At 39.6% G+C, this 20,961-nt stretch overlaps 1 protein-coding gene across 2 annotated transcripts in view; it reads right to left on the reverse strand.

Annotated features, from left to right (window-relative positions):
• Positions 1-20,961, reverse strand: part of LOC117421275 (SWI/SNF-related matrix-associated actin-dependent regulator of chromatin subfamily A containing DEAD/H box 1-like) — a 93,912-nt gene that overhangs the window by 34,906 nt on the left and 38,045 nt on the right. For both annotated transcript variants that reach the window (XM_034035463.3, XM_034035461.3), the window contains exon 8: positions 15,698-16,065. In XM_034035463.3, the coding sequence (XP_033891354.3) occupies positions 15,698-16,065 (368 nt within the window). The remainder of the gene's footprint in view (positions 1-15,697; positions 16,066-20,961) is intronic.

Raw genomic sequence — 20,961 nt, forward strand, 5'->3', positions numbered from 1 at the left:
CAACACAATGTACCCCTGCCAACTCTTGCCTATTTTCCAGTTTTTTTATTTTTTTTTATTTTTATTTATTTATTTATTTTTTTTTAAAACACTGCTCTCAGACAACTCCCAGGACAGATTTTCTTGCACATTTTGCTCAAAACTCTGTTAAACCCCATTTGTCAGCAAACCTTTATTTCTGCAAAAGTCATGCACGGTCTCTACTGCAATTCCCGTCTGTACCTAGCAGGGTTTAGGACCCTGGGGAGCCCTGTGGCAGGCATGCATGCATGCATTCATTCAGTGCGTGAGGGCAGCACAAAGGAATATCCACTAGAAAGTGTCCCAAGGGCATCAGATGATTTTTAATGGTTAGGTTTAGGGTTAGGTTTTAGGGCTAGGTTTGCTTAAGGTTGGGGTTGGGTTAGGGTCAGGGTCAGGGTGGGTTGATTTCGTAGAGTTGTCGAGCTCTGGAAGTGAAAGGTGGGAGTAAATGGCAAATGCCCTAGAATCATCCGATGCCCTCAGGACACTTTCTAGGGGATATTCCTTTACGCTGCTGAGCGAGGCAAGCTCACATACTTGACCATTTACGAACAAATCTTGCGAGATGTATTTGGATGGACTCTCTTAAAATTAAGAATTAAACGGCATTCTTAGGCCTGGCTCTTTTTGTAAAACTCATGCGATTACATTTTTTATTTTCAATGATCTGAAATGGAGTAGCCTAATGTCCCTAGCTGCTACTCAAACGATTAAAAAAAAAAAAAAAAAAAAAAAGATGCTGTACCGCTATTTCTGACATTTTTCAAAATCTAACTTAGCTGGAAATCGGAAGCTGGCAGCAGAACAATTAAGACAGCGTTAAACGCATCTACCCACTTTTAAAACACAAAAGTTTCAATGAAAAAGTAACACTGTGGAGGCTGTTAAAATTAATGGTTTTGCCTAGACTACTGTACTTATTTCAAACTCTACCTATAGAGGTCTCGGTGGGACAGTTTAATGATTGGGACAGACTCTTTTCAAGGTTTATCTGGAATGGCAAAAAGCCAAGAGTCAGATTTTAAACCCTTCAGTTATCCAAAGAAAAGGGTGGTCTGGCATTGCCTTGTCTCCAGTCTTATTATTGTGCTGCTCAGCTCAGGCCTCTGGTATGTTGGTGCAACCCTGGATATGTTGCAAAATGGAAGGATATAGGAACCTCGATAATACATAGATTCCCAATACAGGCAGTTTTGGGGGATAAATCATTAATAAAGGATCTAAATAAAACTGAAGTGCCATGGGTCATAATGCCTGTTAAATTATGGTTTAAACTGAAATAGCACCTGGAGACGGATGTGACATTGTTAAAATGGATTGCTTATGATCCAGATTTCCACCCTGTTCAGCTTGACCAGAGATTTAAATCCTGGACTGCGGGAGGTATTACTGCGATATGCACAATGATGCGGCAGGGTCAGATGGAGAGCTTTGAAGAGCTGACACAGAAGTTTAATTTGGAAAGACAGGATTTTTTTAGATACCTCCAAATATGACACTATTTAGGCAAACATACAAGATCTAGAAAAACAGGGTCTAATACTATTGATATTCTTGATATTCATTTCTGCCTATCAACAAAGCAAATCAGAAGAAAATTGTATCTAAATTATACAACAGCATTCGAGACAATAAACAAGAATCAACAATATATATAAAAGCTAAGTGGGAAAAAGAAAACAATATTGTAATATCCGTTGAACAATGTGAAGGAATATGTAAATTTCAACATAGCTCCACTAATTCACAAATTTGGAGAGAATTTGGCTGGAAAAACATAACTTGTTTTTTTATTAGTCCCAAAATACAAGCACTTCAAAAAGACAGAACATCACAGTGTTGGAGACTTTGTGGAGAACAAGTAGCGACTCATACACACTTTGTCTGGTCCTGTCCAAAGATGCAACAGTTTTGGCACTTCTTAAATGTAGCTTTTAAAAAATTAACACATTCTGATATACCACTTGATTTTTTGTCAATGTTTTCGCAGCAAGGTATTTGAGAATAGAATAAGATACATCCATGGTATTCTTCTGGTGGCCAGTAAAAAAGCTATCGCAAGAAAATGGCTTGCACAAGAGCCTCCAACATTTGAGCAATGGATTGACATTGTAAATGAAATCTATTTAATGGAAAAATTAACCTTTCGTCTCAGACTACAATCAGACAAATTTATGAGATACTGGGATAATTGGGTGAGCTTTGTAACTACTTTAAGGTCTGATTTTAATCCATAAACACCCATATACAGTAAATTTTACATCTCTATGTATTTTCTTTCTTCTCTTAAATGCTAGCACTATGTATATAGTTCTGCCCTCTTTATAACCAAAAAACAAGTGAGAGGTTAATGTGTATTACAGTGTTTTTATATAATAGATACTTCGTATAACAACATTTTCGAGTTTGTTATAAACCAGTGCCGTGCTTTAAAAATATTTGCATTGCGCGTTTTGACAAAACGCAGCAAGCTATCTTGTTGTAAATTGGCCCAATTACTGCCTGTTTTTTCTCCCTCATGATTCTGCTTGGGACAATGTTCAAGGCACAACATATAAGCCCCCCCTCCCCCGAATTTTTCTGAAATGACGCCTCTGAATACCAACAATAACTATTTGTTTTCTTTTTACAAGCGCTACACCAAGGCTCCTCCAGTTACATTTCCTTTGTATGTTTATTGTTAAGTTAAACATTTTTTTCACAGCAAGTATGTAGGAGTCCAGTTTTTCTTTTAAAACAAAACCATCTTTATAAAGTCTTATGGTGGTTTTCATGTAGATATTTATGTGTGACAAGCTCCTCATAACACACACCTATTTCATATGGGATAGGGAATCCTTCAGACAAGTGCCAAAGAGATCACCTTTAAAAAGGTAACTCCAGCAGCTTGGCTTGTGTATCTGCTGGGAGCATAGAGGTCTTATCTAAAAGCACCTCCTCACAGCAACAACATTTGCCACAGCCCTGGCATTGGTGTCGATGGTATCACATACAGCCTGCAGTTGGATCTTGGTGACATTCTTGCCCTCCTCTGCCAGCTGCATGACCAGTTCTATATTCTCATAAGAAGGTGTCTGCAGGGTGGTAGACAGCTGCTCCACAGCTCCAACATGCTGCAGGTGGAGGGCCTGGAGGTTGCACCCACAGCTGGTATAGCCAGGGTGGTATCCAGCTTAGGCTGTTTAAAAAGGTAATCTTTGTGGCCTTCTGGCACCCTGTAGAATGCATCTCCTCCAGGGAGATGTGACACAGAGGCGGCAGGTTTCTCTCATTTAGCCCCAATGGGCCTCCAAACTGGCTTGTAAAAGGGGAATATTTCAAAGGCTTTAAAAAATAATAATAATAATTATCCTTTGCATCAATGATTTTGATTTGATCCTAGTATTGATAGTGAGAGAGGATGAAATCCTTCTCAAAACATGTCATCATTGGTGTAAAGAGATGATTTTTCCTATACAGCCCCAAAGGGCCTCCACACAGCATTGTGGAAGGGAAACCATTCAGTGGCTTTTTCACCCTTTTCCTCAAAGATGCTAAGGAAATTGTCCTCATTTGTTTACTGTAGGTCTGGGTACTGACATTGAGAAAAGATGAAATCCTCAAAAACAGCAGCAGCAGGTTTACCTTGTCTACCATATTGTGTGCTTCCGTGGAGTAGTAGTGCTAATTCGTGTGTACCGCTGCAGAGACTACAGGCTGTGGAGGACGAGCCTTTTAGATCTCCAAATTCCCCTAGCCACCGGATCAAGACCTGGCAAAGAGGAGGCCAAGCAACGCAGGCTGGAATGTCCACAGTGGCTGCAGCTGGGAACCCAACACTACTTTTGTAGAAAGTGCAAGCTACATGTTTCAGGCAACTTTGTTGCAAGCAACTGTATCAAAAGGACTGTTGATTTTGTAGAAGCAACATTACATCACAGAATAAAGCCATGAAAGCAATGTAAAAAGTAATGTGACTAGTTTCTTCGCTGGCTAAAATAAAAAACAAAGAAATGGCACAGAAAATTAATGCGGAGCCAGTGTGGGATATTGTGAAGGTGACTCTCCTTAAATAGATTTTTTTCAGGGTGATTTTTTTTTGTTTTATAGGTTGTTTTATAGTTGATTTGCTATTTGATTGGTTTCCACAGTTTAGTTGTTTCTTTTCCCACCCAGTTGTTATATTAATCAGGCAGGCTAGTTCCGCACCAGCACGAAGCGCCAGCAAACAGAAGAGCCTCAACAAAAGAGCCGGGAGTCTAGCTGTGGGAGTCTACAGCAAGAAGAGCCAGCAAACAGAAGAGCCTCAACAAAAGAGCCGGGAGTCTAGCTGTGGGAGTCCAGCAAGGGGAAGCCTGCGCTGAGACGCTGTTCGAATAGATCCGAACCTAACAGCGCTCTGGTAGAAGACATCTACTAGTCAGGTTTGCACCCTCCACCCCACTGCCTGTCCTGCTATGACTATCTCTCACATCCCTGTTCTGTCCTTTCGTCCTCGTCCTCTGCCCTCTCTCCGCTGCTGCTCCTCCAACCCCTCTAACCTCATCCCTCTGCCTCTCCCCCCCCTCCCGCACACACTCTGGTGCAATCTGGAACTGCTAACAAAGCTGATTTCATCTCTGCCTTTGCCTCCCACCTCTCTCTCAATTTCCTTGCTCTCACTGAAACCTGGCTGTCCCCTGATAACACTAACTCCTGCTGCCCTGTCCTCTCTCTACGTCCTGGCCCATACCCCGCGTCTCACTGGACAGGGAGGTGGGACTGGTCTTCTCCTCTCTTCCTCCTTACTCTTTTCTGTCCCCTCCGATCTCTCCTCACTCTCTGTTAATACCTTTGAATTTCATGCCGTCCAACTAACCTCTCCCTGTCAACTCCTGCTAATTGTACTGTACCGCCCCCCTGGGCCTCTCGCTCACTTTCTGGATGAACACGACTATCTACTCTCCTCCCTCCCCTCTCTGTCTACCCCAACTGTCCTGTTAGGTGACTTCAACATCCATCTCTCCAACCCCAGCCACTCTGCTGGATTCCTCCCTCTCCTTCACTCCTTCGACTTCTGTCTCTCTCCATCCCCTCCGACCCACAAAGCTGACCGTCAACTGGACCTTACCTTCTCCAGGGCCTGCTGCCCCTCTACCCTCTCTGTCACCCCCCTGGACCTCTCTGATCACTATTTCATCTCTTTTTCTCCCCTCTCTCCCTGCTCCCCCTACCCCCACTGTCACCTCTCGCCTTAACCTCCTCCCTCGACTCTCTCTGTCCCCTCACCAACCCTGGCTCTCCTCTGCGCTCCGCTCAGCAAGAATCACACTGCGATCTGCTGAAAAGAAATGGAAGAGAACCAAACTCCCTGCTGCCCTAGACCTTTACCGCACTCTCCTCTCCTCCTTCTCCTCTACTCTCTCCTCTGCTAAATGTACTTATTTCCAATCTGTAATCCAAGCCTCCACTAACAACCCACGTAAACTATTCTATACCTTCTTCTCCTTCCTAAACCCTCCCCCTCCTCTATCTCCCCTGATGACTTTGCCTCCTTCTTCTCTTCTAAAATCTCAGATATCCGCAAACTCTTTAACACCTCTCCCTCCCCCGCACCCCCCCCTGCTCCAACCCCTACACCCACTGCATCCCCTACTAACTCACCCTCCTTCTCCACCTTCTCGCCCCTCTCAGACTCTGACCTCTCCTCCCTGCTCCAGGGTCACAAACCCACCACGTGTGCCCTGGACCCCCTCCCCACTCACCTCTTTCAAGCTGCTGCTCCTGCTCTACTTCCCTTCATCTCCTCCCTTCTCAACACCTCTCTACTTTCTGGTCTCTTTCCCTCTGCCTTCAAACAAGCCTCTATCACTCCCCTCCTCAAAAAACCTACCCTCGACCCCACCTCCCTCCTACCCTTCCTCTCCAAAACCCTTGAGCGGACTGTACACCGCCAGCTCTCTGCTTTCCTGTCCAACCACTCTCTGCTCGACCCTCTCCAATCTGGCTTCCGCTCTGCTCACTCCACTGAAACCGCCCTCCTGTCTGTCACCAACTCACTTAAGTCTGCCCGAGCTGCCTCTCTCTCCTCCATCCTAATTCTCCTCGACCTCTCTGCTGCCTTTGACACTGTTGATCACTCTATTCTACTATCATCTCTAGCTGACCTGGGGATCTCTGGCACTGCTCTGGCCTGGTTCTCCTCCTACCTCTCCAACCACACTTACCAGGTAACCTGGCGTGGAGCAACCTCCACACCTCACCTTCTCTTAACAGGAGTCCCCCAAGGGTCAGTTTTGGGTCCTCTCCTGTTCTCTCTCTACACCCGCTCCCTGGGCCCCCTCTTCGCATCCTATGGTTTCTCATACCATTTCTATGCTGATGATGCTCAGATTTTCCTCTCCTTCCCCACCTCTGACTCCACCATCCCCTCTCGTATCTCTACCTGTCTGTCTGCTATTTCCTCCTGGATGCACTCGCATCATCTCAAACTCAACCTCTCTAAATCTGACCTCCTTTTCTTTCCCTCCTCCTCCCCCTCCTCTGATCTCTCTATCTCTGTTCCTCTGGAATCTACCACACTCTCTCCCTCTTCCTCCGCTAAGAACCTCGGAGTCACCCTGGACCCTTGCCTCTCTTATTCCCAGCACATCTCCACTCTGGCACGCACTTGCCGATTCTTCCTGAGCAACATCCGAAGAACCCGACCCTTCCTCACCAACTACGCCACCTAGCTCCTGGTCCAGGCCTTGGTACTCTCCCGCCTAGACTACTGCAACTCCCTCCTGGCTGGCCTCCCTGCGTCCGCCACCCGTCCTCTCCAGCTCATCCAGAACTCCGCTGCCCGCCTGGTGTTCTCTCTGCCTCGCTTCTCCCACGCAACTCCACTACTCCGCTCACTCCACTGGCTACTGATCACCGCTCGCATCCAGTTCAAGACTCTTGTACTAGCCTACAGATGCCTTGACCAGACTGCACCCAGTTACCTCCAGACCCTCATCTCTCCCTACACCCCCACTCGACCTCTCCGCTCCACCTGCACTAGAAGACTGGCTCTACCTCCTCTACGCTCCCCTGCCTCCAGAGCCCGCTCCTTCTCCACCCTCGCTCCGCAGTGGTGGAATGACCTTCCTACAGATGTCAGGACTGCCAGTCCCTGACCACATTCTGGCGCCTCCTTAAGACTCACCTCTTCAGACAGCACCTGTAGAACTCCTCTGTTTTTCCCCTGGGACACTATCACCCTTCCTTAAAATGCGCTTTATTTGCTCTTATCTGCCCCCTATTTTACTGCATTTAATCCTGTACTTCAGAGTACTGTAATCTGCCAAGTGTTTAATCTGTAGTATTTTGTAATTAATCATATCCTGATGTAACTATCACTGTCCCTGTTATCTGCTGTATCATTGAATTGTATTTTGTCACACTTGTACTTGCTTGAACCAAAGTCATTGTATTTATCTTGCTCTTAATTGTATTACTACTTGTACTGTGATTCTTGAAATGTATTTGCTTATGATTGTAAGTCGCCCTGGATAAGGGCGTCTGCTAAGAAATAAATAATAATAATAAATAATAATAATAATAATAATAATAATAATAATAATAATGGTACAGGCAAGTAAATAAATGTTAAAACCGGACCATTCCTGGTAGTAACTAACCAATCTGTCAGTTAATGCCATTATTAACATTAGTATTATATTCCTTGAAAAAAAAAAACTAAAAATTCACTATTATGAACCGTTTTAAACAATGTTGTGTTGGCATTAAAGTCTAATATTAGAAATTACAAAAAAAAAAAAAAAAAGCCGTTTTGGTACTGATGCTGAAGCATTACAGCGTTCATGTTAAACTGCAAATGTTAAGTGTGTTAACTGTATCTTACATTTAAGTTCACAAGTTGTGTTTTCAGTCGTCATTTGGTCTCAAATAAAGGCTTTCATTTGATACTTTATCCATTACAATTAAGTTGAGTCCTACTTTTTGTTTAACGCTGTTTGAACATTGCAGTTCAGCAGACACAACTAACAATTATTGTTAGTTACCGATATCTGATTTGTAGAAGAAAAAAAAAAAAATCACCTGGCATAGTTAGGAATTCTGTTCAAAATATAATAAATAAACTATAACAATCACATTTCAACTTCTCTGTAGTTACAATTAGTTTTATTTACACAAATAAAACAGAAAAACATATTACTAATATATATATATATATATATATATATATATATATATATATATATATATATATATATATATACATATATACACACACACACACACACACACATTTTTAATACATTTTATTGCATTAAAAAAATGCTGCTAAATTATGTGGACACTAAAACCCCCAATTTACCTTTTGATAGGTAATATCTATGTATTATATATATATATATATATATATATATATATATATATATATATATATATATTTACCTTTTGATAGGTAATATCTATGTATTGTCTTCGTGTGTTGTCCATCAACATTCTATCTACAATTTCTACATACTGTAGAATAGTGTCCCCTGAAATCTGAAGCGACAACACAGAAGCAACAGATTTCATTCTACATTTTCTAGCAACATGTAGACTACTGTCCCCTTGGCTTAAGAAATATTGGAGCTCAGATGTTCCTTAGAGCAGATTTTATCTGATCGCTGAGCTGGGGGCGAAGGAGCCCTTCCCATTTGTGTGGGTGTGTTCAAAATCCATCCATCCATCCATAAAACACATTCCTACTACAAGACCGCACAACATACAAACAGAGGACATGGGGAAGACAGACACTTAAACTAGGAAAAGTGAGATCCAGAAATAAATAAAACTAGCTGAAAGCTAGAAAAGAGAAATGTTTTTTTGAACACTAACAAAACATAATAAAACCCCCTGAAATACGAACGCCTATACTAAGTACATACCTAAAAATGGAAAAGAAAACCCCAGAAATAAATAAACTAGCAGAAAGTTTATTTATTTCTGCCAACAAGATGCTCGGCTACATTGTGAGAAGTGTTGAATTCAAATCAAGGGAAGTAATGTTAAAACTTTACAATGCATTAGTAAGACCTCATCTAGAATATTGTGTTCAGTTCTGGTCACCTCATTACAAAAAGGATATTTCTGCTCTAGAAAGAGTGCAAAGAAGAGCGACCAGAATTATCCCAGGTTTAAAAGGCATGTAGTATGCAGACAGGGTCAAATAATTGAATCTGTTCAGTCTTTAACAAAGACAACTACGCGGTGATCTGATTCAAGCTTTCAAAATTCTAAAAGGTATTGACAATGTCGACCCAGGGAACTTTTTCGACCTGAAAAAAGAAACAAGGGCCAGGGGTCACAAATGGAGATTAGATAAAAGGGGCATTCAAGAAGCTGCTTGATGAGATTCTGGGATCAATAAGCTACTAACAACCAAACGAGCAAGATGGGCCGAATTGCCTCCTCTCGTTTGTAAACTTTCTTATGTTCTTAAGATTATTCCAATACTGTGCAGACCCGTAAAACAATAAAAGCGAGGCTGGAAAAACTTAAAGAAAATCGTGCTGCAGCTGTTCATACAAAACTTTCAAAAAGAGAGAAAAAGTTGCGATTGCCACAGACTCATGAACCCCATTCCTCAATCTTCCCATAGGTGGAAGGCTTTTTTTCACTTGAAATTATTCTGTATGATTTTGGACTTAACGTACGTTTAATGTTTAGTACAATTTTTATTTGTATACTGAATCTACTGCACTAAAGTAAAAGGACCTCCGAGACACACTTCAAACAGGTAGGCCAGGCATCTCTACAATTTAATGTAGAGCTTGTGTGAATATGAATACGTTATGTTATTTAGTAATACTTGACCATATACAATTAACTGTACAAGGCGGCAAACATATCCATTACCAATTGATTGTGTTAGATTGGCATTTAAAAATAGGACTTGTGGCAATGTTTATGAGATTTATGTACACTATAGTATGTAGAGGGGAGTGGCATTTTTTGATGTATTAATTTTAGTAATTTATCATACAGTAGTCACGTATCAGACTGCGGTGGTTCCAAAGTAAGGGCCAGGGTTCTCCCCATCCGCCCGTCTTGCAGATGCTACTGTGCCTTTAACAATAAGGATTGATTGCGCTTCTAGCAGACTAGATCACTTGCGCCTTTTTGGGTGAAAAAAAAAAATCGTGCAATCACATGACAGCTGTGTTACGTCTTAACACAACATTTAACCAATCAGAGTTGAAGGGGCGGGTTTTCTGTGTTAAGCACTTTGAAAGGCTAAAATGTTAATGACTGCAAAAAAAAATAACCGATTATTTTCAAAGCAAATACAGTGACAATGAATGCAGGGGGTCAAAATAAGCCGGCGATCGGCGCAATCCACCGCCTAATACTACATTTTCGCCGACTACTTTATTAAGATCATTTTCGGGTATTATCACAGTCCATTTTTAGTCGTATTCTTGTACTGTAAGGTTATATATAGTACATAATAGCTATATATATGCACCAAAAAAAAGTGTATTCCTTTTGTTGTGATATCGTACAAAAATATGTACCCAGGTGCTTGCGAGAGATATTGGGGGTTCATGTATAGAGGCTGTACGCCTTTAAGAAGAAAGGCGTGATGGGATATCAGCTGAACACTTGTCAGCAGACATACAAATGTTTAAGTGCAGAGGTGCTGGATTATTACACTCCGGTTTCATGCAACAGTTATGATGATGACCAAATGTGTGCGAGTACTGTTGTTTAAAAAAGGTTAAAATGAACAGTTGCATTCAGAAAACGTATAACAGCAAAAAAAATGGACGTGCATTAACAAAATGCCCTGAAAACTTATTTAAAGCAGGCAATAAGCTCAATAATTAAAGCTAAAAAGGAAGTGAAAAGGTTACTGTTTTTTATTTTTTTGTGAACTCCAATAAACATACGTTATCTTTCCCCAGTCAAATCGTAGTGCCTAAATAAGCACGGTAATTTACCATAATAAAAAACAGCAATGAAAAAGAATGTAGAACATAAAAAAGCACAACCAGGTATAGTCAACGAAAGACAACATATTATTCTAATTATTTGTCGTATTATATATTTTTCTGTTAAAAGTGCTCCCGGCTATAATGTTCTGTCGCCTGGCTGTACAGAATTCCTGGGGAGAACCCTGAAGGGCATATATGTAAAAGGCGGATAAATTCATCCTGTTTTAAATACCATTATATACAGCTGTAACAATTACTATATTCACAATTATTGTTTTGAGATTCAGCTTTTATTAGGGAGATCCCCTAAATCCCTTGTTTAGACAGGGTATTTGTGCTGTATACACTTACATTAGTGTCAGGTAATTTACACAGTAGAAAAATGCAAAGGTTTAAAATAAAAAAAACAACTGCAAGTAGTGTCCATTTGCTCAAACAATATGAAAAAAAGAGAAGTGTAAAAAACTGAAGTTACAATAGAAACTTGCATTACTGTGTTGGAGCAAAAAAGTTTGTTTGAAGTCCACTTGTAAATGCCATTACTAATTATTTTTCAATTGCAAGCACAACTCTTTCCTGTAGCCATTGTGCATTAGCCCTGTACTATATAATTTGGGGCAAAGTGACTATTTTGTTTTTTATAAAAATTAGTTTTTTGTTTTTTTTTTTTGTTTTTTTTTTTTAAAGAAACAGAACTATTCTAAAAGCATGATACGATCCGAATATGCATATAGTTCTATCTCCACTGACAACTTTAATTGCAACCACTGTTTGATTGAAGTGTATATTTAAATATAAAAATACATTTTAATATAAAATTATTTAAATATATACTTTGGTCAGTACGTGTTTTTTCTCTCTTTGTAGTTAAGTCTTTGCGAGATTAAAATGTTATTTGCTTATTTAGGGTTTATTTGCTTAGAAAATACTAAAAGGGCTGTCGGTATACATCAATCAGTACACATCAAAAATATCTTGTAACAATTGTAAATCGCCCTGGATAAGGGCATCTGGTTATTATAAAGAGAGTGTCTATATGTAGATATGGAGATATGGTTTAAACATTTTAAATGCTGACTCTGCATAGCATTTAAAATGTTCATAAAAATGTACTAAAATGCACATCCCTAATATATACAGTCAAAAAACATTTAGCAAACAATACAAGGCTAGTACACAACACTTTCTTCTGGAATAAAAAAAAAAGAATTATGAATTTCTGTACTGCTTTCACGGTTTTTGTTTTCTTTACCAAAGTTTTTTTATTACATTTTTTTGGTGGCCAAATGAGGCAGGCTGCACTTGCTGTTGTTCAACACAACCTAAAAAGTGAATGGAACCCTAGTTTAAGAAAGCTGTACGATATCAATAGTCTCCACAAGGCAAAATTAGAACTATTTAATATACCCCCCCCCCCCCTCATATTAATTAGGTTATTTGTATTTGGAAGGAGAATTTCTCTGGCTAAAAGAAAACTACATGGAAACCCATACTACTTGAAAAGTACTATCAAAATAATGAGAAAGGTGAGACTTATTTTTCTTTCTATGGAATCTGCCCCATTGTTTGATGTAAAACACATTTGTGACAAATGGACAATCTGACAACAATAAATCTATACTTATCAAAATCATAAGAATTCAGATATTTTTCAGAATATGTATTCTATGTATTCCAAAAACTAACGATTTATGTCATCTAAAAATACATTTCAGAAAACTGCAAACTTTGGCATCATTCCTCGCACGTGATTATTAAAGGAAAGATCCATAGTTCGTAAAAAAAAAAAGTGGCAATAAAAAGATGAAACGTTTTGGACACAGAGACGAGACTTAGTACCTGAACAATGGGAGTTGGGAGAACGAGAGTTTTCTTTTGTCCCGTTCCCATTTCAATGCATCTTCATAGATCAAAATGTTGGGGACTTGTTGTATACATACCGGTACATATTTATTAAACCCTTGCTAGATTGACACTCGCATCCCAATGGGCTAACTGCTGGGTCACATGACCAATAAAACAGTAGTACTTTTTATTGTAAATTGTTTTTTTCGGGGCTTTCACTTTTTATATACTGCATGAAAATATTTTGTTTTCGGTTACTTTGGTCACAATGTGTAGTAACTCGACAGTACTTTTTCAATTGTTCTTTCCTCCCTATTGAACTGGAATATAGCGTTTAAATCTCACGAGCAAGAACACTCTGTTTCTTGTAATCTCGTTTTAAATCTCGCAAGCGCGTTACAATCCTCTAACAGAAATGTAGGAATCTGCTGCCACTCAGTAGTTCGGGTGGGTTTAAGTATTCAGAACGAATCAATGCAAGATACAAAACCAGGAAGGAGGGACATTGCCCAACTGCACAAAGTTTTTTTTTTGTTTTTTTTTTACAGGTTATTTATTTTTCCCCATGGGGAAAGGGGTCAACTTAAGGTGAATTGAGTAACCATTTCCAGTGTTTATTGGCAAACTGATTTCATATATATATTTATACCGGCTTACTATTGCATTTGCAGTTGCATAGTTTAAAAAAAAAAAGCATTGTTCATTATCATATAGTTCTATTACAAAATACTCAGCTCTCTTTACACAACAGATACAAAAGTCACACATCAATATGGTAGCCATATCAGGTCAAACATCAATATCTGTCACTTTATAACCCTCCAAGGTTTCAAACATGATGGTTTGTTTGATAATGTAGGAGGCTTTGACAATGTGGAGAAAACTTTGTAAAATAACTGGCATAATTTTTTGTACGATTACCATGATCAAACTTGACAAAGAATCACAACCATTTAAGCCTTAGTTCTTTATCATCCAAAAAACAAAAATTACCAAATATGGCACCCAAAAACAGTTGGGATATTGGCACTTGTAAGAGTGGAATTTCCCTCACAGGGATGCTTTATGATAAGGTAGCCAAATCCTTAATCCTGTCACATTTAAGAGCAAAAACATTTACTGCAAAAACATTTTTTTACATCCATCTGTAAACCAGGCAGCTAATCATAGGTGATTAAGGTAGAACCACTCAAAGTATTAAGCCTGTCTTACCAAAAATGTCTTTGTAAGCACATATTTCACAACAAGTTTGTACAGATCACAGATTTTCAGTTAAAAAAAAAAAATAGTAATTATTGCACTGTTTGGAAAAAACAGAACAAGTTTGAATATGATCAGCAGCAGTGACAGATGTTTTGTAGGAAGCCAAACCCCAAACCCTTCAGGCAAAACAGTTTTGTGGAAGACCAGCAATAGTAATTAATCATCTGTCTTTTCAAACCAAGATAGCTAGATAAATAATCTTATTCTTTGCTTCTTCTTCTCCCCCCCCCCCCCTTAGTCATATTGCTACAGTCTGTCCTCAAACGCCAGTACATCTGATCTACAACATCCAGGTTTTTGCCCAGCCTAGCAAAACAATAGGTTTTCCTGGAATCTTACAGATTTTGTTTTCAGCCTTAACAGGGTCCAAAATGCAATACAAGTACAGGCTGGTAATATATCATAGGTACACATCAGCATATGCTTTTCACTTACAAGCAACCATAACTCTCTCTACTTTTGTCACAAACACATAAGCCTTTATTTACTCTGGACTCCTGACTAAATTCCTTTTTGTACAAGTTGTTTAAAAAAAATAATAATAATGAAAAATCCCTTAAATATGAATTACAAAACACATTTTATACATCAAAAATACTTTAAAACTAAGCAGAATTACTTTTTGTAAAAAACCAAACTTGTTTTTAATGCAAAAAATAACAATTTGAAAAATATTAATAGTACCATAATACTACAACTCAATCTTAAAACACACTACTTCCGATATCAGGTATTTTGATAAACTAAAAAGGCCTACACTTTTTTCCCTAAAAACCCATGCCTTCAAAAAAGCAGCCCAGCAAGAAAGTAAAAAAAAAAAAAAAACCCAAAACACACACAGATGCAAGCAAAAAATTAAATACTGCACAGTATCCCAAATTAGGTTATTTTTTGTTTTTGATTTTTAAAGAGGGGAATTTAAACATTATAAAAACCAGAAAGCTGAGATGCTGGAAACTTACCACACAATGCAGTTCGCCCCTTGAGGCTTTCTGAAAGCTAATAAAACTAAAAGGTGAATGTAGAAACTGCAAACAAGAATCCCATGTTGAGTATATTTACTGTCATGGTGGGAACCAAAAAAAAAAAAAAAACACAACTTAAATGGAAGAAAAAGTTTAGTTTCCTTTAAAATGTAAATCCACATTGCACCTTCTGTGGTGTGCCTGAAAACACCCATGTTTGTGTCTTAAATCATGGCGCTGCCCTGAGTTGCTGTTCTTCAAACACTAATATATATTCTGCCACATCCTTGCCTTCTGCTTGGGTGTTCAGATCAGAATTCTCACTTAACTCCACAAAGCAAATGCTTGCTCTCCTTTCATCTCAGTGCAGTTATATTCATGAAGTTTCTGTGCAACCACAATGAGTGACAGTGTTACAGCCAATCAGATTGTCTTTTTAAAGAAAATCATCCCACAATTTATTCAAAAGTAAGTCATATGACCATATTTCAAATGCCATTGGCTCTGGATGGGAGTAATGTTGGAACCTTATAAGGCTAAGGCCACCCATTTATGATTCCCTACAGATAGAACACACCTTGTCTATAAAATGTATCAAGAATATTAAAAAGCCAAGAAAAAAAGTAATTAAAAAAAAATAAACAAAAAAAATAAACACACACTTACCAGATCCTCCCATCTTTTAAAGGGTCGGAGCTCAACAATCTTTTGAGCTTTTTTTAAAGAGCAGCCTGATATCAAGGCAAGCTCATCCAGTGAAGCATCTTGCAGGAAGCTCCGTATTTTAATCTTCAACTCTTCTTCAGGCTCTTCGTCAGAACTATGTGTGTCCTCATCACTGTTCTTTCCATAATCAGAATCTATCGATTCCTCTGCTTCGGAATCGCTGTCCTGACATCTGGTGTGTTTGCTCCTGTTTTCCCCCTTCGGCCTGCTGTAGCCATTCAGTCCTTGTGTTCCAGTTTTAGCATTAGCTGGACCGCGACTCCTGCTGGCCTCGTCTATTTTCATTTTACCTTCTGGTGAAATGTCATCTGTGCAACAATTTAAAATAAATGAACTTTCAGTCAAACTGTTGTTTAAAAAATAGTATTTAACAGGAAAATGAAATGCCAACATTGTAGCATATTGTATCTACTCCAAAACACAAAAAGGTACAATGTATTAGGGATCACAAAGTATTATACAAAATTGAAGTATAAAATAAAAATAAATCATTTGTGTGAAATGCAATTTACTACAGAATTGTCATAACCAAATTCATAACTGCTGCATCTAATTCTCTTTATACAAAGAGAAAACGTGACACATGTACATGCAAAAGCCTCCACTATGTCTGATCCTGTATTAAATACTAATTATAGATGCATCACCCTGCTTGTTGTAACTTTTTCCACTGATGACTTTACTAAACAGCCTCTACAGCAATACCGTGTATAAACTCTGTGAAGTCCTAGCCCGTTGATGCAGTTGTGTTCAGTATGTGATAACCAAGTTTGATTGGTAAAATGTCCATTAAGATCATTTTAGTGTATTTTTTTGGTGGTCATAAGAGAGATGCAGTAATTCTGACAATCACTTGTCTTTAAAAAGTATCATGGTATAAAAGTAAGGACAAGTAACCGTCTGAATTACCGCATCTCTCCATTATGACTATCAAAGAAATAGAATATTATTATCTTAAATTGAGCTAGTCTTACATATGGAAATAATCTCAATATCTCTGTATTAAAAGACTAACAGAGTAGAAGGAATGGTAAGCTTTTACTGTACAGTTTACTGTGATTCATGTATTGAACAATGATAAATTAATTGGGCCTAAAATATGTAAATAAATGCTGCTGTCCTTTCTTATAAATTGGTATTTATAATAAGTGATTGTACAGCAAGATACAAACTAATTAAAATGTGATTTATTTCATGTATACGTTTTAGGTGTATGCTTACAGTTCAAAAAGGTGATCTTCATATGCCCCAAAATGAAACCTGAGAGAAACAAACAATGCACAAGAAAACTAATCTTTGAGCCTCCCTGACCATTTAGCTTGCATACCCATACCCATGACTCTCATCCTCTCAAGAACAGAGAACTGTATGCCAACAAAGTTTGGCAAACATCAATCATGCTGTTGGGGCAACATTCCATTCTTGCACGTTCCTGCTGTAAAACAGTATTTGCCAAACCACATTTGGGCTATTTGCTGACAATTCTATTTACCCTAACCTGTATTCTGAAATGCACGCAAGTTGTTTTTAGTTCATGTTACCGGGGCCAGTTTTTCAAAACGTTGGTAATCCGATTTCCACATTCGATCAGGATTACTGCGATTTGGATTTCGCTGTGGCAATCCAAATCGCACTTTTAATTGCAATTAAATGTTGTAATTGGGTTTTTCAGAATTTAATAAGAGGAGATCAGGATTACTTTTATCCAAAATACCAGTATCATTTTGATCCTACCGCGAAGGTGGATTTCACTTTTAAATAAATCATAGCGATATTGTGCAAAACAATGTAGGCTAGAATTACGTTGCATGCTCGTAGCAGTTCCATACACAGGTAATTCAGACAAGCGAACGTTAGGTCATTATCATAACCCTGGTTCCCTGTAATAGAAATGTATCCATTACACAATGGGTTAACCTATTCTGCCCGATTCAACTGAACACCTCTACCAAAGCTGCGTCTTACGCCCGAGAAATCAGTGTACCCGTCTCCGCCCCCACAGGAGACAAAACTGTGTGTAGGACGGCGCACAGCACCATACATTTCAGCCTACTGCATAGAATGTACACAGCGACCAAAGAATTGTAATGGATATATTTCTATTTCAAGGAACCAGAGTTATGATAATAACCTAACGTTCCGTTTCAAGTACAAAATGTATTCCATTACACAACGAGTAAGTATAGCCAAGCCATCGCAAGGACATGACATGCAGAACAGCCAATCTGGCGAGACACATGGTCTGCCAGTTATAAGGCACGGTAACGCCACGGAACGCATGATTACCTATGTATGTGCTTCTGAACCCGGCTGATCTGCCACTGTCAGCACTCTGGTTCTAAAGGCAGGGTTCTGAGGATCCAGGACATTAAGCCTATAAAACCTTGTGAAAGTGTGGCTTGCTCGTAGGCAATCTTGACTGTCCTGTCAACGTAATATACTAGTAGCCCTAACCAGACAAAGCGTATGGAATCGATGCTCCTCGTCTGACTGAAATGGTGGAGGATGAAAAGCCATCAATTCCACTGACTGATTGATTGATTGATTGATTGATTGATTGATATGGAAGGTTGATAGCCATTTGGGCACAAAGGCCGGATTCGTATGGAGCATGACCTTACTCCTAGACTCCGTAAAAAACAAACAAGCTTTTGCCACTGAAAATGCCTGCATCTCACTCACGCGTCTAGCGGAGGTGATGACAAGTAAAAACGCTGCCTCCAGGAGACAGGTATTTAAGCTCTGTAGAATGCAAAGGTCAAAAGGTTGGTTTTGCGAGTGCACGCACCACCACATTTACACCGCCACTTCAAAAGAAGGCCAAAGCCTCCGTGCTCCTTTCAGAAACCTGCCAGCCACTAAGTGAGCCCATTGGGACACCAAGTCAATTTTAACATGGCAAGTCAAAATGGCTACCAAATAAACATTCGAGGGGGTACCCTCATCAAAAAGGTTCTGCAAAAACTGCAGAATGACTGGCATGGGGCAAGTGGTGGGATCAACCGGATGTGCCAAACACCAAGTTTGGAACACGCCCCACTTGTATCCATACCGAGAGCACGTTGAAGCAGCTCTTGCACACTGGAGTCGATGAGACTCTCGGACAAGCCTAACTGGCTGAACCACAGCCGTTCAGGGGACAGACCTAGAGCTGTAGGTTTGATGGGTTGGTGCCACAATGTCCCCTGAGCCTGGCTGAGCAGGTCGCGGCGCGTCGGCAATTGCCAAAGCTGGTGGGGCAACCACGTTCTCCTGGGCAAGTACGGGGCCACTAAAAGCACCCTGGCTCATTCCTGCCGGATTTTTCCAGGCACATCAGAAGCAATGCTACCGGTGGAAAGGTATAAAGGACAGTCCTCAGCCACTCGTGTGCAAGGGCGTCAAAAACCAGCGGACCCCCTTTGCCCAGAATGGAGAACCAGAGGGCAGAATGAGCTGATTCCAGGAAGGCAAAGAGGTCAACATCTTCTCTCCCAAACCTGTCCCAAAATCAGGCTCATCATCTCTGGACCGAATGTATGGCCTGGTGTGACCGGGGCATCCAAAAGGGAGGCCTTGTCCCCATCAGGCACTCGTGCCGTCGAACAGCGATCAGCGTTTTGGAGACCTCAGCCAAGAGACTGTCCATTGTATCTGGACAGCTGCAGCAGATGGTCAGTGACCAGGTTCAGCTCCTCTAGCGTCCGCTGGGGTGGCCCGAGATTCACTGACAAGCTCTGTACAAGCTTCAACTGGTAAGCCACCAGGATGCTCATATAGTTACCTAGCCGGGTAGCTACAGCTTCAGCCGGATAGGCTTTTTTTTTTTTTTTTTTTTTTTTTTTTTTTTTAACATTGCCTCCGTGACCTTGCACTGTTTGTTAGGGCTCGGCATCTTTGGAAAGGACCGCCAGATGTGTGCCTTGTACAAGAGAGGCAATGGATGCTGCGACAGGAGGAAGGTGGCCAAGCCAAAACTCCTCTGTGTTGTGGACCCGATATAACAGGTCAGCAGCATGCACTTGCACCACATAGAAAATGGCGCCATCCTGCACGTAGTTTGGTCTCCTGCGGAGACAGGCGTGCTGATGTCGCGGGTGTAAGACGCAGCTTTGGTAGAGTGTTCAGTTGAATCGGGCGTAATAGGTTAACCCATTGTATAATGGAATACATTTCGTACTTGAAAGGGAATCATCTCTTAAGCACCCCGTTGATGCAGGGGTAAAAGTGGATAGCCACTGTCGACTACTATTACACCATCTGGTTGATGTATCTGAAATTTCTGGTAGATGCCACCATCTTGCAAGATTCTTGAGTCATTAACGGAGCCTGGTATTTAGCTATACATTGCACATTGATGCTGTGATGTCCCAATAAAAGTGAATTGTCTGTTTTTTGTTTTTTTTATATATGAAACAAAAAGAATAAATAAAACTGTATTAATATTAATTCACAGGTCTCATTTCATTTTTAAAATTAGGCTATATCAAACAAAACAAACAGGCTATAAAACTATTAACTACTTAAAAAAAAAAAAAAAAACAGATTTCATAATAATGATTTGTAATCTGGATAAATGTAATCCAGCAGTGACATTCTGTAAAACCAGATCAAAACAAGATAAAAGTAATCTTGATCACAAAATAAAGGATTACAAAATCCAGATTACAAATTTTGAAAAAACCCTGGGGATTTGATTGCCAATTATTTTTCAAAGAAAACATGTACAAAATGGCAAAACCTGCTGGGTGTCAGACAAAAGTATTGGCACCCTACAATCAAGAAAAAATGTTATATACAAGCATTTAGTGAATATTAGCCACTAATATGACAATACCAAAATACACAATCTCTGGTTGTTTAACAAGCAATATTTATATACACAAAAAACCCAAACATTTAAAGCAATTTCAAATATTTGTTCATGACAAAAGTATTAGCACCTTTAAAAGGCCATAAAAACAAAGCTAATTAAATGTATTCATTTATTGAAAACAATAACACAGTAATTAAGCTGTTTTATAGTCAATAGCCAGAAAGATGTAGGCCCTAACTATTTCCAATATCTTTTGAAGAACAATAACAATTTGGCAACACAGCAAATGATGGTCAAGACAAGAGAGTTGGATTCACGTTTGAGAAAAGCACTCGTAGCAAACTACAACAAAGGAAATGGCTACAGAACAGTATCAAAGAAATACGCAACACCAAAATCCACAACCAGA

This window comes from Acipenser ruthenus, chromosome 1, assembly GCF_902713425.1.
Source record: "Acipenser ruthenus chromosome 1, fAciRut3.2 maternal haplotype, whole genome shotgun sequence".
Classification (NCBI taxonomy): Eukaryota; Metazoa; Chordata; class Actinopteri; order Acipenseriformes; family Acipenseridae; genus Acipenser; species Acipenser ruthenus.